At 45.9% G+C, this 27,708-nt stretch overlaps 2 protein-coding genes across 2 annotated transcripts; one reads left to right on the forward strand and one right to left on the reverse strand.

Annotated features, from left to right (window-relative positions):
* The first annotated feature begins 131 nt into the window (after positions 1–131).
* On the forward strand, positions 132–27,660 carry LOC147464093 (uncharacterized). The gene is made up of 10 exons (XM_086492790.1): positions 132–366; positions 23,837–24,065; positions 24,140–24,300; positions 24,380–24,525; positions 24,630–24,692; positions 24,772–24,864; positions 25,268–25,429; positions 25,507–25,634; positions 25,712–25,866; positions 27,086–27,660. Exons 1-10 carry the CDS (start codon positions 240–242, stop codon positions 27,415–27,417), a joined length of 1,596 nt encoding a protein of 531 aa, XP_086348916.1. The 5' UTR covers positions 132–239; the 3' UTR covers positions 27,418–27,660.
* On the reverse strand, positions 4,719–5,956 carry LOC147464094 (uncharacterized). The gene has a single exon (XM_086530276.1). It carries the CDS (start codon positions 5,760–5,762, stop codon positions 5,067–5,069), a length of 696 nt encoding a protein of 231 aa, XP_086386402.1. The 5' UTR covers positions 5,763–5,956; the 3' UTR covers positions 4,719–5,066.
* Positions 27,661–27,708: the final 48 nt, after the last annotated feature.

Genomic DNA, 27,708 nt, shown 5'->3' on the forward strand with positions numbered 1-27,708 from the left:
AGGCCCGTGGGTAACATCTCAGACTCTCCTCACATCTTCTGGCCCGTCTTCAAACACAATTCATAAAGCAATGCGCTGTCCTTTTTGTTGTTGGCACAATGTCCGCCCATGTTTGTCCGTGATATGGCCCTCACAGGCATAGGCCAAAAATGGCGCAATTAGAGTTTTACGTGTGCCTTTTAAGTCGGGAATCGGGATGATCGAGAAATACCTCTGCACTGTCAGCAGCTTGGCAAGCTATGGCTTCCTACAGCGCGTCTCACATGGCACCCCTCGTCTTCTTTGCAATGGTCCTCTTTCATACCTCCTCGGGTCATGTGCAGCCCATCTCGACTTTCCCAGCACCTGGGCCTATTTGTCATGGTGGTAGGTCTTTTTGTGATTGTTTGTTTCTTGAAGTTTCAAGCAGTGGTTTGTCGATTGATTTGTCTGTGTTTGTGCACGTTCCCCATGTGTGGGTCCCACGTATACATGTGTCAACACAATTAAAGAAGGATTGTGCCAGAGCTTATGTGACAGCTACAAGTCTTTGCAGTAGAACGAGTTGTGTATGGTGTTCCAGTCTGTTTGTCTGGTTCTTGAAGTAATCCGCTACAATCAGGAAAACCATATAATCTAATCGTTTCTGAAATAGAGTCAAGATCAGACCTGCATTCAGTTCAAGCAGAAGAAGAAGAGGCAGTTTGGTTTTGATGTGTGTAGGAAGGAATTCAGTACTAAAGATAGTGATTTAACCTGGAGTGGATCTCCGAGTGTCGACCCATTGGTCCAATCGACATAAGCCAGTTAGTGTGTGCTGGGCACAATCACATATTTTAACCAGTGGTGCCTTTGTTTAGTTGGTGTTGAGTGCCGATATCTTTTAGAAGCTATCTGGCGTTCTTTTGTTCTCAGGGCTTTAGTTTTCCAAGGCACTTTTTACTCTCTTTGGGGGAGGTTCGTCCTCTTGCAGGGTCTTTTCAGCCCTTTGGATGGTGTGGCTTTTGGCCTTGTTAATTCCAGTTGTACCTACTATTTTTTGTTGTATTACATTTGCTCAGTTTGTATTGGCTTCTTGCCAGCTTGTATCGGCTTTTGGCTGTCTCCTGTACTGCCAGCTATGTTTCACATTTTGTGGACATAGTTGGTTTTGAATAACGATACGATTCTCCTTCTTTTTGCTTGCCACTAGTCAATGCATTCGTTTTGCACATTAGCCCCCTGCATTTTTAAAGTAAGCCCCAACCTTTCTCCTCTAGGCAATCCTCACCCATTAAGACTTTTTGTCACCCATTAGGACTTTGCCAACCCTTTGCCTGCTTGCTGTTTCCAGCCCAATTATCTCTTCCATGCATCATCGGTCCGTCTCTGTGCTACATTTGTTCAGCCTCGAGTTCTTACTCTTTTCGTTGCTAGCCACTCTTGTTAGAGTTTGTCACCTCTCCCGCCAGTCTTGGAAGAGCTGCTAGTGCCTCAATATCTCCTAGGGGTTGATCATAGGAAGTGAGGTGTGTTTTGTGGCTGTGCCTGCCCTTTGTGAGGTAGTTTGCTCTTTATCAGCCTATTCCCGCCATTGTTTTGCCCACCTTGAACTGCTGGCAGTGTCATATAGTTGGCCTCTTGGTGTCCCCAGGTTGGGGGTAATTTTTCCAAATACCCAGTATCAGTGGATTCCACATACAGGCCTGTTTTTACGTTTTTTCCCTATTTTAGAGTTGCCTGGTTATTTATTTGTTGGGATGAGAGTAGGGCAAAATTTGGGAGTCCCTATATAAGGACCCCACCCCCTTACAATTTATCCACATATTAGTTCAGTGATCATTAGAGCTTGCCAGCGTTTAAGTGTTTCTCTCTCTTCAGCCATTTCTCTCTCTAGTGTGTTTCATCTCTCTAGCATTTTTGCCAAATGACCATCCCTCTCTATCTTCCTTTGTGTTATTGTAGAATCTCTCTCCTTCTGTGCCCTCTCTTGCCCTAGGCGAATCTCTCTCTACGTGTAAATTTCAGATCTAGGAGATCACCGTATAACAGGTCTTGAGTTCAACTCTCCTCGTTGGAAGATCTTTAAGGGATAGTTTCCTACGACGTTAAAAGTCTCTTCTTCTTCTCCTCTCTCTCTCTCTCTCTCTCTCTCTCTCTCTCTCTCCCCCGGTGCTTAGAGCTAGATCGATGCGCAGACTACAGGAGACGGGAGTACTCACAGAACTGGTTTGGGGAATCGTGGCATTATACATGTCAGTAGTGGGCATCTATGCACTCTAGAGGGGCTATCTACATTGGTTCACTCCACAGGAGACGGGAGTACCCACAGAACTGGTTTGGGGAATCATGGCATTATACAGGTCAGTAGTGGGGCATCTATGCACTCTAGAGGGGCTATCTACATTGTTTCACTCCACTACCAAGGTGAAGTAGGGCTGCCCGCTGTCTCCTACTATGGGGTTTCTGACTATATTGAGAGATGGTGATATAGGGGCATAGCTGGAAGGGACATGGATTCCACTAATGTTATATGCTGATGATATTGTGTTGATCTCCGACTCTCCAGAGGGGATGCAGTGCCACTTGGACGCATTGCATAGGTTTGCCCACGACAGTGGTTTGTTTGTCAACCTTGGTAAAATCAAGGTTATGGTGTTTAACACCACCCCACAGTGGATCAGGAGAGCAGCACCCACATTCACATATGGCCATGAGACAGTGGAGTATATCAATGCTTACACCTACATTGGGGTGGTCTTTAGTGGACCAGCACTTTCATTGAGGAGAGCAGCAGAGACAAGACTCACCAACGCCTATGCAACATTGGGGGGATTGGAAAGGATGCGTTCACAGATTCAATTTCAGGAGCCTCGGACGAAGCTCTAGCTTTTTGATACCCTACTGGCTTCTGCATTGCTCTATGGTGGGAGCCCTCTTTGGACCATCATGGGAGGTCGGGTCGCACTGATGGATGGAGAGACATGGAGAAGCCCCTGGTCTCTATGATCTCGCGGCTTATTAGAGCCCAGGCTTCAGTACCACATGACATTATTCGAGCAGAGCTAGCTGCCCCCCCACTAGTGGTTGAGGCATTTACCAGATCAGTCTCCTTTATACACCGCTTATGGGACCTTGCCAGAGATAGATATACGCGCCTAGCACTTGAGTCCTCTCGACAGTTAGCTATGGAGGGAGATACAACATGCTGGATGAGGAGGAATATCTGTTGGCATGGACAGATTGCCACCTTTCCAATACTCATCAGATGCACCCTATTTGACTCTTACACATTCCGAGATCACCAGGCTCATCCGTCAGGACCTGACTCAGCTTGATACAGGAGGACTCTGATACAACCGGCATAGGAATTGGACACGAAGATGGCTTTCTATAGAGAGCATCTTCTCCAGCTCATTGAGGATGGTTTTGTGACGAGGCCTAGATACATGGACACCCACTTATCTCATGGGATACGATGCGGTATTGGCCAAATACGCACGTCTTCTAACTTCACCACCACCAAGCAATTTGTGAGGCAGCACCATTTAGAAAGAAGATTGTGGATAAGCACATGCTTCGCCTTATGCGCGTCACTTGGGGATATTACCTACGACCTTAGCATTGGAACGATATTTCTTTTGGCCAAATCTGAAAGCAAACATAGATCATCATGTCAGGGAATGCTTAGTTTGCCAAAAACTCAAGTACGATCGGTACAAAACACGTGGGTTACTCTAGAGTCCAACATTTACCCGTGCCTGATAATCCTTGGGAGAGTATTGCCATCGGTTTTATTATAGATTTCCCTCAGACTCACCATTGTGGACACATTTAGTAAGCAAGCTCATTTTATTCCAATCAAGAAACGATGAAAGTAAACCATACAGCAAGAATTTTTCTAGCTCAGATTTTCAAGCATCATGGGATGCCCAAGTCCATCGTGAGTGATAAAGATCCTCACAAAATAGGAAAAATTTGGCGTGCTTGATTGATGACCTTGGTACGAATCTGAAATTTACTACGGTCCCCTCTAAACTTGTAAAACTTGTACCAAATCCTCGAAAACTCGCACCGGACGCAATAATACCATATCTGAATCTGAAAAAACAAGCAGCTAACTCCGCTCAAAAAATGCCAGAAAAGCACCGAACATGTTGCAAAAACGCTCCAAGATGAGAACCATGTGAAAAGTGGCAGCCGAAGATGGACGGACATGACTGAAAACAGTGGCAACACATTCACAATCACTAAGATCCAATGACGGACAGCAGCAACCTCCGAATGTGGAACCTCTGAGAGCAACCCTGTGGAAATGTCATAACCAATCTACCACACTTGGGTGATAGAAAGGTTATACTATTTTCCTCTTTTTATTAACGCACGCGCACGCACATACACACATGAGAAGAGAGTTTCAACGTCGTAGGAAACTATCCCAAGAGACCTTAAAGATCTATCCAACGAGGAGAGTTGAACTCAAGACCTGTTATTCAAGAGGGAAATGGCATAGCCAATCTACCACACTTGGGTGATAGAAAGGTTATACCATTTTCCTCTTTTTATTAGCACCCCCCCCCCCCCCCCCCCCCCCCCCCCCCCCCCCCCCCCCCCCCCCCCCCCCCCCCCCCCCCCCCCCCCCCCCCCTTAACACACACACACACACACACACACACGAGAAGAAGAGAGTTTTAACGTCGTAGGAAACTATCCCAAGAGACCTTAAAGATCTATCCGACAAGAGAGAGAGAGAGAGAGAGAGAGAGAGAGAGAGAGAGAGAGAGAGAGAGAGAGAGAGAGAGAGAGAGAGAGAGAGAGAGAGAGAGAGAGCTTTATTTACGTCTTCTAAAGGCCGAAGTCGGCCTATGAGACAAATCAATGTACATCTAGTGGTAGTCCGGAAAAGAAAATACTGAAAATAAAATGCTGAAATGAAAGCTAATCTAGAACCGGGATGTGCAGTGTGGTGGTATGGGTATATATGGCTCTGGCACCGCAGATACACACCATATGAATATATGGATGTGGATGTAGCTCTGTCACAGCAGAAAATGACTACCTCGTGCTGAGTGAAAGTAAAAGTGAGGGCATACCCGTATCAGAGCTGGCTAGTAGTGTGTAATGGGTGATGGGTATAAAAAGTGGTACGTGGGGGGGAGGGGCTGAAAAACCCGATGTAAGTGGGTGCTCCAATGTGTGGTGGAGCGGGCCCTCTCCAGCTGCTGCTCATGAAGTGTACGGATCCTCAGTATATCCTGCTGGTATAGACGGGGCCGTCGGTATCCTGACTCCCGGGGTCGGCGTCGTGCTCGCTGTGCCTCTGCCTGCTCGAGTGTCAGCCCAGTCATCGTCGGCGGTGTGGGATCCCCTGAAGTCATTCTCTGGAAAAACTGAGTGATCGTCTGCTGAACACCTCCAGTGTCATGTGGTCGTGGTCGTGTAGACTCCTCACGTATGTGGAGTGCTCCTGTGATGAAATGGCCCACATGAGTCTGGTCTCTCCTCCTCATGCATGTCTGGAGAGTGCCCTCAATCCCAAATCTCTGTCTAAGCTCTGAGTAAGCTGGGCATCGTAGCATGAAGTGCTCCTCCTTCTCCACCTTTGTCTGACACACTGGGCAAGTCCGGTTCTCTCGTGGTATGCCTCTGGCTCTACCCCGCTCAATCTCAAGTTGGTGTGATGAGACTCGGAGCTCGCCGATGGCTACCCGTAGGTGATGTGGCATGTACTGCTGCATATACTGAGGGGTGTCTATGAAGCCCTGATTTGATATCTGGAGAAAATGCTCATGGTAGTGGAGCATTTTCGTCGGTAGTGGCTGCCTGGGGCTGATCCATGTCCTCTCAATGTAAATATGCGAAATCTCCTGCCCGATGATCCTATTCCTCTCCTGATGAGTGAGAGTATAAGTAGGTGCATGGATGTCATACTGGAGGGGTGGTAGTCGATCTATATCAAGCCCATGTCTAGTGAACCACTCGTTGGTCTGTGCATACCAAGAAGAGGCATCTCCCGCCAGTGCCATAGACTGTGATGCCTGTAGTGCTCGATAGGCAATGTGAGAGAGAGAGAGAGAGAGAGAGAGAGAGAGAGAGAGAGAGAGAGAGAGAGAGAGAGAGAGAGAGAGAGAGAGAGAGAGAGAGAGAGAGAGAGAGAGAGAGAGAGAGAGAGAGAGAGAGAGAGAGAGAGAGAGAGAGAGAGAGAGAGAGAGAGAGAGAGAGAGAGAGAGAGAGAGAGAGAGAGAGAGAGAGAGAGAGAGAGAGAGAGAGAGAGAGAGAGAGAGAGAGAGAGAGAGAGAGAGAGAGAGAGAGAGAGAGAGAGAGAGAGAGAGAGAGAGAGAGAGAGAGAGAGAGAGAGAGAGAGAGAGAGAGAGAGAGAGAGAGAGAGAGAGAGAGAGAGAGAGAGAGAGAGAGAGAGAGAGAGAGAGAGAGAGAGAGAGAGAGAGAGACGAAATGAAATGTTATATTAACGTCTTCAAAAGGCCATAGTGACTTTTGAGACCAGAAAGTTACAAGGTGGTGGATCTGATACAAAGTCAGAGTAACAAAATAACAACAGTACAAAACAAAGATATATACTATGGGATCCTAGACTGGTCGATGTGAACTAAGCAAAAATGGGCGGCTTGCTGGGATAGCTGAATCACAGGAGATCTAGCATCGGTCGTTGGCGAATCTCATCAATCTCCTCCATGGTTAGTAGTCTGACCGGGCGTCGTGCATGCCTGGCCAGAGTGCTCCGAATCTTCTGACGTAGCCTCCGTTGATGCTGTGTGGTCCTCCGCAGTTGTGGGCACCTGGATTTCCCGAGTTCAGTCGCTCGGTCGATCAGTGTGCCTCTGGTGTGAGACGAGGGGGAGCTCTGCTGTGGGAGTGGCTCTTGCGGTTGTCCCATGTCTGCTCTGAAGAAGTCTGTGACCCGTCTTTGAGACTGGCTAGCCTTGCCACTCATCAGGCTATCTCTGTGTCTGCGTAGCTCGAGCAAGAACAACCCCAGGCATCTCTGATCCTCGTATCCCATGACTCTTGAGAGTGGTCCAAAATCCTCTCTAAACAAGCAATGGAAGCGGCCTCGTATCTCGTAGTGGACGGGGCAACGGCATGTATAATGCAGCTCTGTCTCAGGCTCCATGTCACACAAGGGGCATGTCCTGGCCTCTGCTGGTACTCCGCTGTATCTCCGAGTCTCAATCCGCAGCTGGTGAGAAGATGTGCGTAACTAGCCAATAGCACATCGTATCCCATGGGACAAGTGGGTGTCCATGTATCTGGTTCTCGTCACAAAACCATCCTCCGTAAGTTGGAGAAGGTGGTCTCTGTAGAAAGCCATCTCCGTGCCCAATTCCTGTGTTGGCTGTATCCATGTCTTCCTGGTGTCTAGCTGGGTCAGGTCTTGGCGGATGAGCTTGGTGATCTCTGACTGTGTAAGAGTGAGATGGTGCATCCAATGAGTACTGGAATGGTGGCAGACTGTCTATGCTGAACCCATGCGCCTGAAACCATGATGCCATCTCCCCATACCAGCATGTTGTATCTCCTTGCATGGCTAACTGTCGAGAGGACTCAAGTGCTATGCGAGCATATTTGTCTCTAGGAAGTTCCCATGTGCGGTTTATGAAGGAGACTGATCTGGTGAGCGCCTCCACCACTAGTGGGGGGGCCGCTAGCTCTGCTCGGATAATGGCCCGTGGTACTGATGCCTTGGCTCTAATGAGCCGCGAGATCATAGAGACGAGAGGTTTCTCCATGTTCCCCCATCCATCTGTGCGCTCCGGCCTCCCGTGGTGATCCAATGAAGGTCCCCATATCTCAGCTCCATAGAGCAATGCTGAAGCCACCAAAGTGTCAAAGAGCCAGAGCTTTGTCCGGGGCTCCTGAAACTGAACCTGCGAACACATCTTCTCTAATCTACCGAATGCTGCGTGGGCTCTAGTCAGTCTGGTCTCTGCTGCTCTTCTGAGTGAGAATGCAGGTCCGCTAAAAACCACTCCAAGGTAAGTGTGAGCATCTGTGTACTCCACAGTCTCCTGGCCGTATGTGAATGTAGGTGCTGACCTCTTGATCCACTGTGGGGTGGTATTAAACACCATAACCTTGGTTTTACCAAGGTTGACAGACAAACCACTTTCGTGGGCAAACCTATGCAAAGCATCCAATTGACGTTGCATTCCATCTGGAGATTTGTAGATCAACACTATATCATCAGCATATAACAAAAGTGGAATCCATGTCCCTGCCAACTGTGCACCTCTATCACCATCGCTCTCAATGTAGTCAGAAGCCTCATCCACATACATACCGAAAAGAGTAGGAGAGAGCGGGCAGCCTGCTTCACCCCAATAGTGGAGTGAACCGGTGTAGAAAGTCCTTCAGGGGTGCGTACATGCCCTACTACTGATCTGTACAATGCCATGATCCCCCAAATGAGCTCTGTGGGTACTCCCATTTCCTGTAATCTGCGCATCAATCTAGCTCTGGGGACTGTCCTCTGGGTGATGCATAAACTGATGTACTCGGGGGGAAGTAGCAAATAGCAAGGTAGAGATATCTGCCTGTCTCTGCTTTCAATCTCACCCACATGTACCTAGCCTGCTCATCCCTGCGGGCTATATGTATCAATGGCTGCAGATCCTCTCTAAATAACACTGCCACTCCCCCCGAGCCCCGTCCTTTGTGCTCTAAGCGTGTCTCCTGTCTGTAAGCTGTCTCCCACTTGTATCCACTGATGTGAGGCATGGATTGCCCAGGGGCCTGGTGTGTCTCAGAGTAAAAGATGATGTCTCTTCCAATAAAGCTATCCTCAAAAGCACCCACATCAAGACGCATAGATCCATTACAGTTCCAGGCAGTCACTTTGAGTGTGGTCCCATAAGTCTCGCACCGTCATGTGGAGCGTCGCTCTAGTATTACCACTCTTCCATCTCGGTAAAAGGCAATCTTGCCTTTTCCCCTTGCCGCTCTTATCTCCGGCATTACTTCCTGCATATGAGCGATTCGCGAGAGGGTGAGATCATCCCCGAGAAAGATGCCAGTCTCTTTAAGAGTTTGTCTTTTCTTCAAGAAGGACTTCTTCGCTTCCATGGAGGGAAAACGGAGGATGAGTGCTCTTTCTTTTGAGGTTTCCCCATTGCTTCCGTTTTTCTTTATGTTGCCTACTCTCCATGCTCTTGTGTGCGTCGGCTCAGGTACCCCCATTAAGGCTATGAGTTCTTTTACCTCTTCGTCCACATTGCCTTTGTCTTTAAGACCGCAAATTCTCACATGTAAAGCGCGCACCTGTCTTCTTTGCTCCTCCTCTAGTGTCTGATTAATGATAGTGGGTGTGGACGTGGGCGTTATCTCCTTGCCTTTTCCTTTCTTGGCCACCTTGATCCATTTCTCAGCTTCATCCGCCTTCTGTTGAGTTTTGGTAAGAACATCCACCCAAGAAGTCGTCATTTCTTTGTGTTGCTCTTCTCCCTCTTTGATGGCCCGTACTTGCTCCTTGATCGTGTTGATTTCTTCGATTACTGAGGGTTGCAGTTCGCCCTCTTCCAATGTGTTTCTTGATCGTGCCAAGATCTTTCTTGAGTGATGCAATCTCTTCATCTTGAGTCGTCACTCAGTCTTCCAGCGTATTTATCTTGCTCTCTTGGATCAGCAAAGCGTCCTTCAAGCATGTTTATTGTGCCCAAGAGATTGCGGTTCATCTTGGTAATGGTCTCCGTCATTTCCTCTTTGCACTTTTGAATGGCATCCTCTAGGGGGTCGGCTTTATCGTTCAGCTTCCTCATGCTTGATCGCCATCCGAAAAAGAGCCACTAAGTGCACGTCTGCATCCACACTAGCAGCGGGAGTGGTAGCTGGGCGAGTGGGGGAACGCGAGGAGGTATGGCAAGGGAGGGGCAGAGAGAGAGAGAGAGAGAGAGAGAGAGAGAGAGAGAGAGAGAGAGAGAGAGAGAGAGAGAGAGAGAGAGAGAGAAATGAAATGAAATGTTATATTAACGTCTTCAAAAAAGGCCAGAATGACCTATGAGACCAAACTGATACAAAAGTGGTGAATCTGTTACAAAGTCTGGGTACCTTAGTACTAAAGTACTAAGTGTGAAAAGTGTGAAAGTGTGAAAATAAATGTGAAAACTAAATACAAAGTATTAAATAAACTGCTTAGGAGCATTCTGGGTGTCTGGCTAGAATGCTTCTAATCCTTCGTTGTAGCCTCCTCCGGTGGAGTGTGCTTCTGCATCTCGGTCGTGGTCGTCTCGATTTCCTAAGCTCAATCGCCCTGTCAATGAGGGTGCCTTTGGTATGGATGTGGGTACTCCTTTGCGTTGGCTGCTGGTCTCTTGCTTCTCCTTCCCCTCCTGCTTCTCTCGATCCGAAGAAATCTGTGATCTGCCTCTGAGGCTGTAGTGCTCTTTGTCTTCTCATTAGATTATCCCTGTGCCGATGTATTTCCAGTAGGTACAAGCCTAAGCATCTTTGATCTTGGTATTGCATGACTCTATCTAGAGGTCCAAAGCCTTCTTTAAATAGGCAATGGAAACGCCCACGTATCTCATAGTATACGGTGCAATGGCATATGTAGTGTAATTCTGTCTCCGGCTCCATTCCGCATAACTTGCAAATTCTGCTCTTAGGTGGGATTCCCCTAAATCTGCCAAATTCAATTTCCAGCTGGTGTGAGGATGTACGAATCTGACCAATAGCACATCTCAAACCATGAGACAGGTGGGTATCCATGTAGCTTGGGCGAGTCACAAATCCATCTTCAGATAGCTGTAGGAAGTTTTCTTTGTAGTCGGCCATCTTCGTGCCCAATTCTTGTGTAGGGTCTACCCATGTCCTCTTAGTATCCAACTGTATAAGATCCTGACGGATGATTTTATTAATCTCCGTTCGTGTAATTGCCAGTGATGGAGCCTCAAGAGAGTATTGGTAGGGGGGTAATCTTTCCATACTGAACCCGTGTCTCTGAAACCACGAAGACAGTTGCGCATACCAGCATGATGTATCCCCTTTCATTGCTAACTGTCGAGAGGATTCGAGGGCCAATCTAGTATAGCGGCAATTATTTGTATCCCACAAACCATGTATAAAGGACACTGATCTGGTAAGAGCTTCAATTTCTATCGGAGGGGCAGCTAGTTCCGCTCGGATAATCGCTTGTGGTACGGAGGCCTTGGCTCTAATCATTCGAGAAATCATAGATACCAAAGGTCTCTCCATTGGCTTCCAATTATCCTGATCCACAGATGGTCCCCAAATCTGGACCCCATAAAGCATAGCCGAAGCCACCACAGTATCAAAGAGCCAAAGTTTTGTTCGTGGTTCCTGAAATTGCACTTGTGAACACATCCTCTCCAGCCCTCCCAAGGCCGCAGAGGCTCTAGACAATCTGGCCTCTGCTGCTTTCTTAAGAGTAAACTTCGGTCCTGCAAATACCACACCAAGGTATGTGTATGCATCTGTGTACTCTACTGTATCCTGGCCATATGCAAATGTAGGTGTTGATCTCCTAACCCATTGCGGTGTGGTGTTAAACACCATAACTTTGGTTTTACCCAAATTCACAGACAGTCCGCTGTCCTCCGTGAATTTATGTAATGCGTCTAGCTGCCTCTGCATTCCATCTGGTGATTCTGCTATCAATACAATATCATCTGCATACAACAACAAAGGGATCCATGACCCTGCAAGTTGAGCACCTCTGTCACCCTCTCTATCAATGTAATCTGATACCTCATCTATATACATACCAAATAAAGTAGGGGACAATGGGCATCCTCGCTTTACTCCAACGGTGGAATGAACAATGTCGGAATCCCCTTCTGGAGTACGTACATAACCAGTTACTGACCCATAGAAGGCCATGATCCCCCAGATAATCTCTTTGGGGACCCCTAACTCTTGCATCCTGCGCATCAATCTGGCCCTTGGTATTGTATCAAAAGCTTTCCGAAAATCCACAAAGCAACAATACATCCTTCTCCCGCTTGCTCTTCCTTCCTCAATAATGGCTCTGAGCGTAAGAATATGATCTAGAGTGGAATAACCCCTCCTGAATCCAGCTTGTCCTGTTGCCCTTATGCCCTCATTCTCTGCCCATCTACTCAGTTTTTGTTCCAGAATGGATGCGTACAGTCGGGTCAATGTGTGGCCCACCATAATGGTACGGTAGTTCCCGGGTATCATAGGATCCCCTGACTTGAAAATAGGTACGATAGTAGATAATTTCCAAGATTCAGGTAATCCTTCACACATGACCCGAGCAAGGACTTCTGAAAGTAGATCCCTTGCATGAATTAAATGTTCTGCTACTAGACCCTCATGATCATATGCTCTTCTTGTCTTCATCTTATCAATGGCTTTTTCCACCATTTCCGTAGTAAAGAAAGTACTAGTAGCAGGGCATGGCTCTAGTGGATCTAGTAGTGGAGGCTGTCCAGATACCATATATAATGATGTTACATATTGACCCCAAATCTCAAGAGAAGTAATCGTCGGAGGCGGTGAGTGCTCGTGAAATAAGCGCCAGGCCTCATGTGAGTCCTGACTCGAGAAAAGCTGATATGAATCCTTCTCCAGTTTGGCTAAAAATGCCCTTTTCTTGCGACGTACTATACGCCGAAGAGCAATCCGAGACTGCTTATATGTGATGATCCCAAGTGTAAGCTCTTTCTGTATTTGGGTTCTCGTCTCTTTGCATTCCTCGTCATACCAACTGTTCTGGGGCATGTTCCCAGATCCTCTCTTCGGATCAGGTTGAGTATGTGGGTATGTCTCTTGTGCTGCTCCATGTAGTATCTCTGTTAATTGAGAAGTAATCTCCTCTACAGTATATACTGGCTCGGCTGCCCACATCCTATTATAGATCTTTGCCACATAGACTGAATCAGTCTCTGGTGTGAAAGTATATCTTGTGTGTGTCTTCTTCCTTGGTACTTGAGAGGCATTGTATTGCAAGGAGATTGATAAGGTCAAGAGAGCATGATCCACTGCAATTCCAACTGGTTTGGGTCCCACTGTCACGAGGACGTGGCAGTTATTAACCATGTCACAGAGATGTGGCAACTGCTAACCTTGGTTGTTGGTTTCTTTCCAATGGGGTTTATTTTATTTGTTTTGAGACCCTCTTTTTGAAGTAGCAAACGGTCGGACATTGTATGGCCAATGTGAACGGTAGATTCATCCGCAGACGGGAAGTGGTCGGCATTGGAATTCGTATGGTAAGAGGATGTCTAGGCTCAGAGCAAGATCATATAGGTCCCCCCGTCGCACTTAGCAAGTTGGTGGATACTAGGAAGTGAACTCAATTAAGGCGTAAAGTCAAGGTGGGACTACCAACAAAAAGTATCCGACAGTTGGGCCACATTGCACTTTTGGATGCGGCTCCAATGAGGATAGATGGTCAGAAGACCAGTGGGAACCCAAAGGAAGCATCTCCTAAAATTTAGGGAACTGCTATTTTGGGCCGTGAAATGTGTTCGCGTCATTACCTCCGGTATGACTAGGGGAACATTTTATAACTCTGCCGCGAAGTCAACTGGGCAACCGGTCATGATATTTTTAAGCGGCAAACCCGAAACGAGAAAATGCTTGAAAATGCGCCAAGTGTCACATTTTCGTGAACTTTCCTCTTGCAGAAAAATGGGCGCTGATTTTTAAGCTGGGAGAGGCCTCATTTGCAACCTGTCACAGGTTAAGAGCTATGGAGTGCTTCCTTTCCCTCTCATGTACAGTGTGGTGCTAGGAGTGATGCCCTGCACACTACACAATGCTCTCTCTCTCCCCTACGTGCAGTTATGTGATGCCCCACAAGAGGGCTACTCATTTGACTGATGTATAGTTGTGTGGGTTCATGCTTTTGTGCTGAGGCAAGAGCCTCCTTGAGCAAGAACAGGGGTAGCTAACTGCTGCTCCAAAGCAGGCACTGGTGAGGGTCATAACCTCACCGAACAGGTGCAAAATCAGCGCTGTGTATGCGTTGTAAATTCACTGTTTTTCAGCCATACGGATGCCAAGACCATTGGGAATCGTGCCCCACCGGTAGAGGTCAGTTAGGGGACTGTTTGGGGCTGAAAACAGGGCAAAAACCAGTAAATACAGCGTGCTGAATTTACTGTTTTTGGACAGGAATCAGAGGGTATACGACAGTGCAAGCGAGTTCCAGCAGGGGAATTGGTTTCGTGCAAGTTTTGGGGTTGTTATGCTGCCGAAATTTGGCCAAATCAAATGGTATCTAGGTGGATACACGTGAAGGATTCCCAGGACCTTACCTTGTAATTTACCCTCCTAAAGAATAAAGAAATACCGAAAGGGGCGCCAATTTTGGGGCCTACAGGTTGTCGGCGTCTGCTCGGAGCATTCTAGCTTCCGAGCCGTGTGTGTGTTTAAGTGTTAACTCCCGTTACAGGTCTCCTTTGCAAAGTGCTCTGTGTGTGTGTATAAAGTAAAGAATTTCGGGTGAAAGCCAACGCCTACCGCCCTACGGGCCGGTTTCATGGTTCCATTGCCGGGATATCAATCACTTTTTCCTCAAAAAGTGAGCCTGGATTGTTCAGGGTAAAGACACACAGTGCAAGAACACGGGGATTACACTATGGCCGACAAGGGGAAGGGAATTATGGAAGAGGGTTCCTCTCCAAAGGACAGGCAGGAGATTCCTATGGTTTTTGAGATTGGCGAGAGCTCAGGGCCATGTCAGTCTGTACCTCTTGTCAACGTGAATATCCCTCCAGTAGTACAGGGCTTTATGACAGGGCAACTTGAGGATGATGTGTTTAAGACTCAGTTAGTTGCCGCGGTGAATGTCTTTTCGCAGCTGGTGCAGAATCCGAGGTTTATGGAATTCTTGCAAGCGCCACCAGTGCAACAGCAAAATAGGCAACCTACGCCGCGTACGGAGCTTGTTGAAGCTCAAGCCGAGGTACTTCATGAGGCGCAGGAGGAAAGGGAACACTCGCATGTTGCGGAGTCGGGGGCTCCAAAGCAGGTTCCTCCCGTGCTTGAACAGGTGGCTAGAACGCCTATTCCACAGGCTATGCCAGTTCAGCCCGCCACCTTTCAGAGCCAGCATGCTGTCTTGAATGGGCAGGGAGCTGGATACCAGGCTATGCACTCAGTTTTTCCACCACCCACGGTACATCCTGGGTATTTCGGGGGTGGATGAGTGTTCCAAAGTATGGCTGGTTATGCGTCTGGAAGTCAGCCGTACATGCCAGGAACAGTGTTCGGGGGTATGCAAGGCATCATGCCAAACCCCATGTATGGTACTATCGGCATGCAGCAAGGTTTCCACGGCAACCAGGGCCAGTTTGGGGTGCCACAGGGTCATTTTGGCATGGCTGGTTTTTCTGGACAGCAGCCAGATATCGCACCTCTTACGCAAAATGTGAATGGCCAAGGCGTGCCGATCATGCCTAGTACAGTGCCCATGTTGCAGACCATTCCGTATGACAACTTGGGGGCACTAGAGAAGCCGAAAGCTTACAAAGAAGGTGGTGCAGCAGTAAAGTTCAATACCTTCAGTGGTTTCGAGGATAAGACAAAGGCCCTCACTTTCCTCCAGCAGTTTGATACAGCTTATGCGGGAGGGAATTTTACAGAGGCCTCGAAGGTCAGGAAAGCTGCCACTTTCTTAAAGGACAATGCGCTTACATGGTGGACGACATTGTTAATGCAAGGACAGGCACCCGGCACTTGGGTTTACTTCAGAGGAGCATAGGCGTCACTTGACCATTGTGTTCGAAGAGCTGCGCAGTCACAGGTTACTTGTCAATCCTAAGAAAAGTGAATTCTTCCTTGAAGAGATCCACTTTCTGGGCCACACAGTCTCAAAGGATGGTGTTAGAATGGATCCCGCAAAGGTCGAAGCTATCAAGACATGGCCAGACTTGAAGACTGTGCACGATGTCAGAAGCTTCTTGGGATTGTGTTCCTACTATAGAAGGTTTATCAGAAATTTTGCAGAGATAGCATCGCCTCTTCACGCATTGCAAAAGAAAGAGGTCACTTTCAGATGGACCCAAAAAGAGATTTCAGCTTTTAGTCTCTTAAAGGAAAAGTTGACTTCAGATCCAGTTATTGTTTTGCCAGATCTCAGGAAGTCATTTGTGGTCCAGTGTGACGCGTGTGGCAGTAGCATCGGAGCAGTGCTAATGCAAGATGGACGGGTAGTAGCCTATGAAAGCCGAATTTTGCAAGGGCCAGAGAGGACTATGCAAGTCTATGAGAAAGAGCTCTTGGCCGTGATTCATGCGCTTTCTAGCTGGAAGCACTACCTCTTAGGTGCTGATTTTGTTGTCCAAACAGATCATCAGACCTTGCGATACTTCTTGACACAGTCAAAGTTATCCGAAAAGCATATGCGATGGGCAAACATTCTTTCCATGTTCCACTTCTAGATTATGCATGTAGAAGGCAACAAGAATGTTGTGGCTGATGCGTTATCAAGAAAGCCACAAATTTCAGCTGTGTCAATTCCTTATCATCATGAGTTAGATGACATGAAGGAACAGTATACTGTTGATGAAGATTTTGCAAGGATCTTTGAACAGTTACAAGAGAGGCAACATCACGAGCACTACCTCCTCCGAGATGGTTTTATGATGATGCATGGCAGGCTTTGTGTCACTAGGCCACTGCGACATAAGGTCATGGAAGAGAGTCATGTCCCACCGTATGCAGGGCATCGTGGCATTGATGCGACAGTTACAGTGGTAGAGACGTTCTTCTATTGGCCTACCTTGAGGAGAGATGTGGATGCCTTTGTGCGAGCATGCATAGTTTGCCAAAAGGTCAAGTTTGACAGGCAAAAGGCACCAGGGTTGTTACAACCACTGCCGATTCCGGATAAGCCATGGGAAAGCATTGCTATGGACTTTATCTTTGATCTTCCAAGGACGCCAACAGGGAATGATGGTATATGGACCATTATCTGCAGGTTCAGCAAGCAGGCCCATTTTATCCCTGTCAGGAAGAAGATAAAATCTGATCAGATGGCACGCTTGTTCATGTACAATGTGTTTAAGTACCATGGTATGCCACAATCGATTATCAGTGATCGTGATCCTCGCATGATCAGTTTGTTCTGGAGAGGATTGTTTGAGAACATGGGTACTACGCTCAAGTTCTCGTCTTCGTTTCATCCACAAACTGATGGACAGTCAGAAGAGGCCAATTCTACTGTCTTAGATTTGCTGAAATGCTATGTGTCAGATAATAAGGGCAAGTGGGAACAGTATTTGCCTATGCTTGAGTATGCGTACAATAATACGGTGCATTCGTCTACTGGCAAAGCACCTTTTGAGATTGTTGAAGGCGGCAAAAAGGTTCCTCCCATTTTGCATACAAAGGACAAGATCTTTGAGGCAGATCGATATGTTGAGAACATGGATGAGATGTATAAGAAAATTAAAGTTGCCTTGGAGAAGACTCAGGCAAAGCAGAAAAAGGCTGTTGATTGTCACCGTCGTGAATTGTTGTTATCACCTGGTGATTGGGTTCTGCTAAGATTCGAAAAGGCAAGGTTAAAGAAGATGAAGGGCAAGGAACGGCTGTTTCCTAAGCTCAGCATGCGTTACTATGGGCCTTTTCAAGTGCTTGACAAGATCAACGATGTGGCTTACAGGCTGAAATTGCCTGATGTGTGGAAGATTCATAATGCGTTTCACGTGAGTCTTCTAAGACTCTTCGTGGGTGATGTGCCAGAAGATATGCCAGTTGAGGATCAGCTAGAAGTTGAGGAACTTGATGAGATCCTGGTACCTGAGGAAGTTTTGGCACATAAGGACAGAAAAGTTAAAGGACAGGTTGCAAGACGTAATTTGGTGAAGTTCAAGAACTATCCGCCTATGGATGCAAAGTGGATGGAAGAGCATGAACTGTCAGAGTCACCAAATGTATTGCAGCTCTACTTTGAAGCCTTTGGGTTACATCCTACTTATGCCCCAACCCAACGTGTGCAAAGGAGGGGTAATGATAGAGCTAGTACATCAAATGTACATATGAGTTCAGTGCCATAGATGGAAATGGCAAAAGTATGAAGGCCTCATTAAGTCATTTGTATCTATGTATGTTACGACCTTTCTTGCGGATACATGCGATGATAAAAGAGTGTTAATAGCACAAGATCATCAATGGCGTGTATTTATGGTATGCAATCGAGGACGTTTGCGATTTCAAGAGGGGGGTATGTCACGAGGACGTGGCAGTTATTAACCATGTCACAGAGATGTGGCAACTGCTAACCTTGGTTGTTGGTTTCTTTCCAATGGGGTTTATTTTATTTGTTTTGAGACCCTCTTTTTGTTTTGAGACCCTCTTTTTGAAGTAGCAAACGGTCGTATGGCCAATGTAAACGGTAGATTCACCCGCAGACGGGAAGTGGTCGGCACTGGAATTTGTATGGTAAGAGGATGTCTAGGCTCAGAGCAAGATCATATAGGTCCCCCCGTCGCACTTAGCAAGTTGGTGGATACTAGGAAGTGAACTCAATTAAGGCGTAAAGTCAAGGTGGGACTACCAACAAAAAGTATCCGACAGTTGGGCCACATTGCACTTTTGGATGCGGCTCCAATGAGGATAGATGGTCAGAAGACCAGTGGGAACCCAACGGAAGCATCTCCTAAAATTTAGGGAACTGCTATTTTGGGCTGTGAAATGTGTTCGCGTCATTACCTCCGGTATGACTAGGGGAACATTTTATAACTCTGCCGCGAAGTCAACTGGGCAACCGGTCATGATATTTTTAAGCGGCAAACCCGAAATGGGAAAATGCTTGAAAATGCGCCAAGTGTCACCTTTTCGTGAACTTTCCTCTTGCAGAAAAATGGGCGCTGATTTTTAAGCTGGGAGAGGCCTCATTTGCAACCTGTCACAGGTTAAGAGCTATGGAGTGCTTCCTTTCCCTCTCATGTACAGTGTGGTGCTAGGAGTGATGCCCTGCACACTACACAGTGCTCTCTCTCTCCCCTACGTGCAGTTATGTGATGCCCCACAAGAGGGCTACTCATTTGACTGATGTATAGTTGTGTGGGTTCATGCTTTTGTGCTGAGGCAAGAGCCTCCTTGAGCAAGAACAGGGGTAGCTAACTGTTGCTCCAAAGCAGGCACTGGTGAGGGTCATAACCTCACCGTACAGGTGCAAAATCAGCGCTGTGTATGCGTTGTAAATTCACTGTTTTTCAGCCATACGGACGCCAAGACCCTTGGGAATCGTTCCCCATTGGTAGAGGTCAGTTAGGGGACTGTTTGGGGCTGAAAACAGGGCAAAAACCAGTAAATACAGCGTGCTGAATTTACTGTTTTTGGACAGGAATCAGAGGGTATACGACAGTGCAAGCGAGTTCCAGCAGGGGAATTGGTTTCGTGCAAGTTTTGGGGTTGTTATGCTGCCGAAATTTGGCCAAATCAAATGGTATCTAGGTGGATACACGTGAAGGATTCCCAGGACCTTACCTTGTAATTTACCCTCCTAAAGAATAAAGAAATACCGAAAGGGGCGCCAATTTTGGGGCCTACAGGTTGTCGGCGTCTGCTCGGAGCATTCTAGCTTCCGAGCCGTGTGTGTGTTTAAGTGTTAACTCCCGTTACAGGTCTCCTTTGCAAAGTGCTCTGTGTGTGTGTATAAAGTAAAGAATTTCGGGTGAAAGCCAACGCCTACCGCCCTATGGGCCGGTTTCACCCACCGTAAAGTCCTCGATACTAGAAAGAAAGCTTGGTGAAGTCATGACATAATCCACTGTGCTGGCCCTATGCCTGTGCGGGAAGCATGTGAATCCCCCAGATAAAGGGAAATTCTCTAGACCATTAAGTATGGCCAAACCATGTGTAGTTGCCATCTCCATGAGATGTCTACCATATTCAGTGTGTTCTTTATCTTGTGAGTTTCTAGTAAGCCCCCTCTGTGATAAATCCACTTCTCTGAGCATTTCCTCAGAGGTATCATAGAATACTGCTTGAGAGTTGGCCGTTCTAGCATTAAAGTCTCCTAAGAGAACGATGTCTCCATCTCTAGAAAACTCCCATATGTCATTACTCAATATGGAGAAAGGGGACTGTCCTTTAGGTGAGGAGTAGACTGATGTACTTGGAGGGAAGTAGCATATAGCGATATATAGAAATCTACCTGTCTCGGCTCTCATTCTCACCCACATATACCTTGCTTGTTCATCTTTCCTGATGATCTGTAGTAGTGGTTTCAGCTCTTCTTTAAATAAGACCGCTACTCCTCCTGAACCCCGGCTACCCCGTAGAGATCTTTTGTCTGGTCGACCGGCTGTTTCCCATAAATAACCCTTCACATGTGGCATATGCTGTCCCGGTATCTGGTGTGTCTCTGAGTAGAAAACTATGTCTCTGTCCCTAAAGCTGTCTTCAAAGGCACCTACATACAGCCTATATGATCCATTACGATTCCACGCCGCTATCCGGAGCGTCGCCCCATAGGTCTCGCACCGTCATGCTGAGCGCTTTTCCAAAACCACTACTTTCCCTCCTCTATAAAAGGCGATTTTCCCCTTTTCTCTTGCTGCCCTGATCTCTGGCATCAACTCTTGCATGTGTGCCACTTGTGCCAATGTAAGGTCATCTCCCAGGAAAATACCGGTTTTCCTTCTTTAGAAATTCTTTCCTTATTTCTATATTCGGGAAGCGGAGAATAAGTGCCCTATCCTTTACGTTTCCCTTCACATCGATTCCTTTCTTGCCCACTCTCAATGCACTTGTGTGAGTGGGCTCTGTGATGCCCATACGTTGTAGCAGTTCCTTCACTTCTTCATCTACATTCTCTTTGTCTTGGACTCCTGTGACCCGCACATGTAGAGCCCGATTCTTCCTTTTCTGCTCTTCCTCAATGGTCATATTAATAATGGTGGAGGTAGGTGTGGTATCGGGCATCTGGGCCTTCCCTTTCTTCGCATCTTCAATCCATTTCTCTGCTTCATCAACCTTTTCTTGTGTCTTACAAAGACGTTCCGCCCATGAAGATGCCGTTTTCGATTTCTGTTCATCTCCTTCCTGTAGAGCTTTCATCTGATCCTTCATGTCCTCGAGCTCCTTTAGCACCGAAGGTTGGTCGTCTCCCTTCTCCTTAGTTACAGATTTGCAAGCCGCAAGTTCTCCTTTTAGCTCCTCGTTATTGCATCTTTTTCCCCCATTTGCTTTTCCATATTTGTTCTCCATGCTTCAAAACCTGCTACTGCCTCATCGATTTTCTTTTGTGTAACGCATTCTGTTACATTTACTTTGGCCTTGATTAGGTTTCAAAATTTCCGTTTTCAAGTTCTGAATCTCCTCATTCTGTATCCCCCGGATCTCTCTGCTTAGTTCTCTCATCATGTCTCCATACATGGAGTTCCTGTAGCTCTCAGCGTTCGCGTGCATTTCCTTCCTGATGTCATCCCTCATATAGTTTAGCTCTGATTTGAGCATCACCTGGACCTTCTCCATCATTAGCTCATCATGTATCCTGGAGGTTTTCCCCACTCGTAAGGATCCATGAAAAAATGGAAAATGAAAAAATGCGAGAGAGAGAGAGAGAGAGAGAGAGAGAGAGAGAGAGAGAGAGAGAGAGAGAGAGAGAGAGAGAAGCAGCACGATAGAGTTAAAAGAAGCACCATAGAGAAAAGTTAAAACGATAGAGTTAAGTTAGTAGGTTGAAAAATTAAAAAAGGGGGGGGCAGCGCGAGAGAGAGAGAGAGAGAGAGAGAGAGAGAGAGAGAGAGAGAGAGAGGAAGCTGCGAAGTTCCGCTTTCAGATGCCCCAAAGATTGGCATCCCTTTTGGTATTTCTTTCTTATTGATGCTTCACAAGGTGGTGCTCCCAAGCTAATCTACTAGAAGAGAGGACTTTGCTCTGCTTATAAACTTTTACAAGGGACCCAGAAAGAGACGCCCCCAAAAGCTAGTTTGAAAAGCTCTACTCCCAAAAGCTAGGCGCCAGATGCTGTCCCCTATAGGTGTCACATCGGCAGTCTGCAAATTGTGGGGGACCCATACGGCTGGCCACGTTAGCATAGGATTCGGATTTTGTTAATTTTTAGGATTTTAGGCCCCCTCAGCCACACCTTCAAGTTGGGGAGGTTTAGGGTAAGGTTTATTAAAAACCCTAACCCTCTGTTTGCTTGCCATGTCACAAACTTGTGACACACCCAAACTGCCATACGTGAACCCCATGCCTCATATTGAAAGGCCGAACACCGCAAATCACGCTGCAGACGTGGCAGAATTGTACGGATTTTCGTAAACTGTGCTGGCTGCTTATTGGCAGTTTTTGGAGCCAGTTGCTTTATGGGGATTATTATTTTTAGCAGTAAAGCTTTTGGGGCTTAATGCTTTTGAGAGAGAAGCTTTTAAGTTAATGATTTTGGGGCTCTGCTTTTGGGCATCCCTTGTACCAATAAATAAGTTGGTTGGGCCTCACTTCTCAGAGCATCTGGACGCAGAGTCTGAGAGTGAGCACCCGCCGACTCTCTTGTACTTTGAACACAGATTAATATAAAAAGAAATACCGAAAGGGGCGCCAGTCTTTGGGGTCAGTATCTCTGGGCATGGAACTACGCCGGGCTGTGTCATCTTTGTGAACTGTTTTGAAGTGAATCTCTGTTGTGTCGCGGTAGAATCTTGACTTGGGGTGTCCAAGTTTGTTACAAACAATCACGTTTCCAACCGTTCTGTAAGCCCATTGACACCATCTGAGGACAACTAGCACCCTGGCCTTCAGTTAATAGGCACAGTGGCCCAACAAGCTAGCAAAAAGTATCTGCTAATTACAAACTTTCTCCCAAAAAGAAACTTTGGCCAGTAATTCATGCAAAGAAATGCCAGTACAAGCTTGCGCAAGGAAATTTGCCATGTCAGCAGTGCGTACAGACTGCCAGGGCATCAGGTCCATACACTGTGCCGTGTCACTTGTCCGTATAGGTTGGTGCATCGGCAATCTTGGGACCTCTCTTCTCTGCCCTACGCTTGTCCATACGGTGAGTGCAATACCACTTAAGTTATCTGTGACTGTTGCATTATAACTCTCTGCAGGTTTTCTGTGAACACTGCTGAGCAGAACCCCATGACATATCACTTTTAAGGTCATGGGACTTTCTCAGAAAGAACAACAAAGATCAGTAGATCTCCCTGCCCTTGTCCCTCTCACAGATCCGGGCAAATGATATATTTACTATCATCGCATCCAAGCCATTTTCGAGAGGCATAGAGCAACTTCTACAAGGTTCTTTATAGATGAGGAGATGGATGCCATGATGTAACGGGCCATGAGAGAGTTTGTGATGGTACTTAAAGTGGCCGTTACTCAGGAGATAAGGCTTTGGGAGATATGATAGCAGCTCCTTTTGTATTGGAAGTTTGAATCATATGACACTGATGTGATTATCTGGTCTCCTAAGCCTTTTGCAGACATATTTAAACATTTCATGTACTCCTGTGCATCTTTGTGATTTTGAGTGATCTCGCCTCTGTGTTTATTCTTGGTGCAATTCAATACGTGCCCCCTGATAAGAGGGGGTTGGGGGTTCCACAGATTTTGAGTGGCCAGCCCTGCAGCCAAGGGTTACTGCCCCCGGCTACCTGCATGACGCGCACATCTGAAGGCATGCACACATGTCCCTTACACATAGGTGGATGGATTTAAACTCTTGGACCAGATGAATTCTTTACACCTGAAGAACCTATAAACCAAAAAAGATGGGTCGTGGCTCTTAAAAATTTTCCTTGAATCCATACACGAACAAATCTTTTGAGAGTTGTGTATGTTCTTCATCATAGTAATTCAACAGCGTCGCAGCATTGTGAATGCAAGAGATTGACATGAATGCATCCACATTTTGCATGTTTTCTCTAATTTTTTTGTAATTAAAATGCCTGTTCAATGTAATGTTTCCCAGATGTGACTGTTGGAAGGCCAGTAACTGTGAGGCGTTCCTCTGGTTCATTCATTGAGACATCACCGGGAATAAAACATGGAGAATTGATAACATGCATTCGCCTACAAATTCTGGGTGTTTCTAGAATTCACAACATACAGAAGTATGCAAATTCCTGGCGCGTTAAGGTTGAATTACTGGGGCCAAACTCTGTGTACGGGTCTCAAAAAGTTGACGTTTGCTTTCATGGGTAAGAACTAAGCATTGATTGAAGCTGTTTTCTGCTTTTGGTGATTTTATGTTAATCGCAGCTTTGATACTCAGAAACAACTCTCTTGGATTGGGGCAGTGCTCCAAGGAAAGCTGGAAGACCCCTGAAAAGGGGTCATGGAATGGAATGATGTCTCCCTTTGAAACAAAATATCTTGATTTAAGGATACGCGACGCCGTTACTGATATGCGTTTAATGGTATCAGTGGAAGAAGGTAGATAGGTCTGTTTTGCTGAAGATTTGTAGTATATGAGCTGATGTCTGTATACCTCATATATGCAACTTCCATGCAGAGTTTTGGCCATTTAGGCTGGCATTCTTGGCATGTGGGGCGATTCTCCTGCTTGTCGCACCCATTGTGAGCAGTTGGGTGCCGTTCTACTATAGCAGTGCAATGATGCTTGGAGTGTTTTTAATCATTATAATACTTCTATTTCAGGTAAAATTAATTGCTTGTCAGAACTTTTTTTAGTTTAAGTTACCTGCAGATTCATGCATGTTTGGAAAATTGTCTCTTGTAACACTATCTGCTCCTTTGCTCAGGGTATGAAGCTGCTACCTACGGGGCGAAAGAGCTCTCTTTACATCGTCTTGTATGGTTCTGTGGTCAGATAGACTATCTTCTTTTACTGTATTTGATAAGTTCTCAAAAGAAGTTCAGTTCTCACTTCTTCTGTGCCTGCAGGTGGGTTTAGGAACTGTAATTTTACATTACTTCAGTGGGCTGGTTGCTTCCATTTCAAAAGAGCTTGGCATCAGCAGTGAAGCGTACAATCCCGTATTATTTTTGCATTCCAGTCTTTTGTTTTTCAAATTTAGCTCCCCCCCCCCCCCCCTTTCAGTGCTGCTGTGAACACATCATTATTGTTAAACAGCACTCACTCTACCAAAGGCTGAGTATTCTTCCTGTGGCATTGAGCATTAAATATGAAACTGCAAGGACCCTTGTTTTGATGAGTTCTGTGCAGCCATAAAATCCCAGAAAGCTCTGCCATAGATTCGTTAGTATGTAGAAGAGACAACATGTAGGGTGTTTTCTTGCCAAGATAAATGCTCTGCTGCCTGTAACACCAGCAGGGATTTTGATTCTGTTTGCAATATCATTTGGTCATGTGTTTCTTGAATCAACTTCTGTTTGTGTTTAGAGGGGATTAGTCTGTTCACACTGTGTTTTTTGATAGGTAGCTATTTTTATAGTGTTGGGCATAGCGCTTATGGGAGCATGGCTGGGCTATTGGGGAGTGCGGAAGATGGTACTGTCAGAAGATGGCACTGTTGATACTGGAACGGCTCAGTTTGTAAAGTGGGCTATCCGCATTGTCGGATCTGTCATGATATTACAGGTGCGTATTATCATGTCTAGCATAGTTTGCACTGCTTTGTGCTCTGAAATGCATGATTTGCTTTTTCACCGAAACAGAGCTCCCATGACCCCCTACTTGCTTTTTTGGCGCTGCTGGCAAGTTTGTTACTTTGTTGGATAGTCAACAAGTTGCAACTACAGAATATTTTGGATACTGGCGAGTCTGTACTGTCCTTCTTGCAAGAGTAAGTTGATTGTTTATGACAATGGTGGCTAATAGTAATCCAAGTCCAGATTATAAAAGTCTGTTTTGTGTTCATAGGCGAGTCTTCATTAGAAATTCCTACAACTTCCAAAGGAAAAGAAGCAGAGCTGCTCTTCAGCAGTCTCCAAAACCAGAGTTTCTACGAAAAGACGACATGGCATTTTTAAGATCTCAAAGGGCATCGCCATATCAGGCATCACCTTTATCATCAAGTAAGTAGCCTTACTGAGGACTTTTACTGTGATCTGACATTTTTATTTGCATTGAATTTTTAGGTTTAGATAGCAACACTATCTGTGGATGCATCCTTTTGGGGTTTTGTTGATCATTCACAAAACGACAAGTTTGTTTTGGGGGTGACGAGTTACCTTCAAATTTGCGGAGTGTTCTTATTTTCTTAAAGCCCAGGGGGCACCACACCCTTTATTATTGACGAGGAAGTTTGTTAAATCCAGAAATGTTATATTTGAACCAGAAGAAAGTTACTTGTGCTGTAAATATTTAAGCATTTTGTTTGGTACTGAACTGTCATTGGGGCGTGGGACATGAGCAAAATAAGCATAATCAGAACTGTGAGGATCGGATGCTTTTGCGTATGTGGCATTTTTTCCAATGCATGAAACGTGAAAGTGATTTGGATCTTCCAAACTAAACACCATGGGGACTGGATTACCATAGAACCATTGATGAAAGCAATCAGTGCATCATCACAGACTTGGATGGAGAGCATGTGTCCATTACCATAACCCTAGATCTAGAGAGAAAATCTTTACAAATAGAGATAGTAGGAATATACTACCGCCATCTAAATTTTGGACAAAAAGAACCAGGAATTTTATCTCCTTTGATTTCCTTAATTACAAGAAGATTGTTCTGCCACTTGAAATCTTCTCTTAGCACTTTATTTTACCATTTGAAAATGATAAGACTTTTGAATGTGTCAAGATAATGGACATGGCCTGGACTCACGTTTACCTTTCATGAGGACAACTTATCACTTGCTTGTGTTATTCCAGGTCAAGTCTGGAATCTTTTCTTGATTGGCCAAAATTATATGTTGTGGCCTAACCACATGCTTTTCTTACAGTGTTGCAATGAGTTGTGAGCAATTTGTGTAATGCCTACCACCATCACGAATTGATCAAAATATAAAGAGAACTAAAGTGATGTTTCCCAATCGACCATTTTTTATGTGTTCTGCATAGCAAGCTTGCTATGTTTGTATTTATGGCAGAGAAACAGGAATATGATCGTCTTTGAAGGGTTTCTCTTTCTGGTAGAGCCTAAATCGTTTAAGGGATGCTTGAGCGAGACTCTACTTTTATTACTTGCTTAGCATTCTGTTTTGCGCTGTTTTTGGTTGCAAGTGTGTGTATGTTTGGCTACCTTCTCTCTGTCAACAAGCTCAAATTTTTGTGCCTGTGTTTGCAGCAAAATTACAAGGCAGCCCTGTCCCGAGATTTGATGAAGAGGTTTCAAAGCAGGAGTACTATTCAACCTTCCACAAGACACCTACGAGGCATGGAATGAGCCAAAGCGAATGGACTGAGGTTACAAAACGGCATACAAAATTGGCCATTCAAGAGCTAGCTGCATCTCCAAAGTTTGCGAGCTGGTTTGCCGTGAATGCAGAGAGGGTGATGATAATTCCAAACGAGCATAGAGAAGACAGATCACCTCAGGAGGTCCAGTCAACTGCTTATATGCCACAAGCTGATGAAGATGTTCCATTCAACAGGCCGCGTTGTTGGGGATTTCTCTGATGATTCATAAGCGTCATTCAGCTTCTTGTACAGATCAGGTGTAGTTTAGTTGAAGACCTAAAAAACAACTTGTAGTGCTGCCTATGTCCCAATAATTCCATAGAAAAGTAATTATGATGTCACTTGCTGTTTTTTTAAATGCTAAGTGACATTCACATCTGTCAGGAATACTTTGGTCTTTTTCTCACTATCTTTTAGCAAATAGTCTGAAAACGTGTAAGATAAAAAATGACTTTGTGGCTATCTTCCTTGTCAGATGAGTACAAAGCCATACTGCTCATGGGCTGAAGT

The sequence above is a fragment of the Adiantum capillus-veneris genome, chromosome 2 (genome assembly GCF_014529385.1).
Source record: "Adiantum capillus-veneris isolate H3 chromosome 2, ASM1452938v2, whole genome shotgun sequence".
Lineage (NCBI taxonomy): Eukaryota > Viridiplantae > Streptophyta > Polypodiopsida > Polypodiales > Pteridaceae > Adiantum > Adiantum capillus-veneris.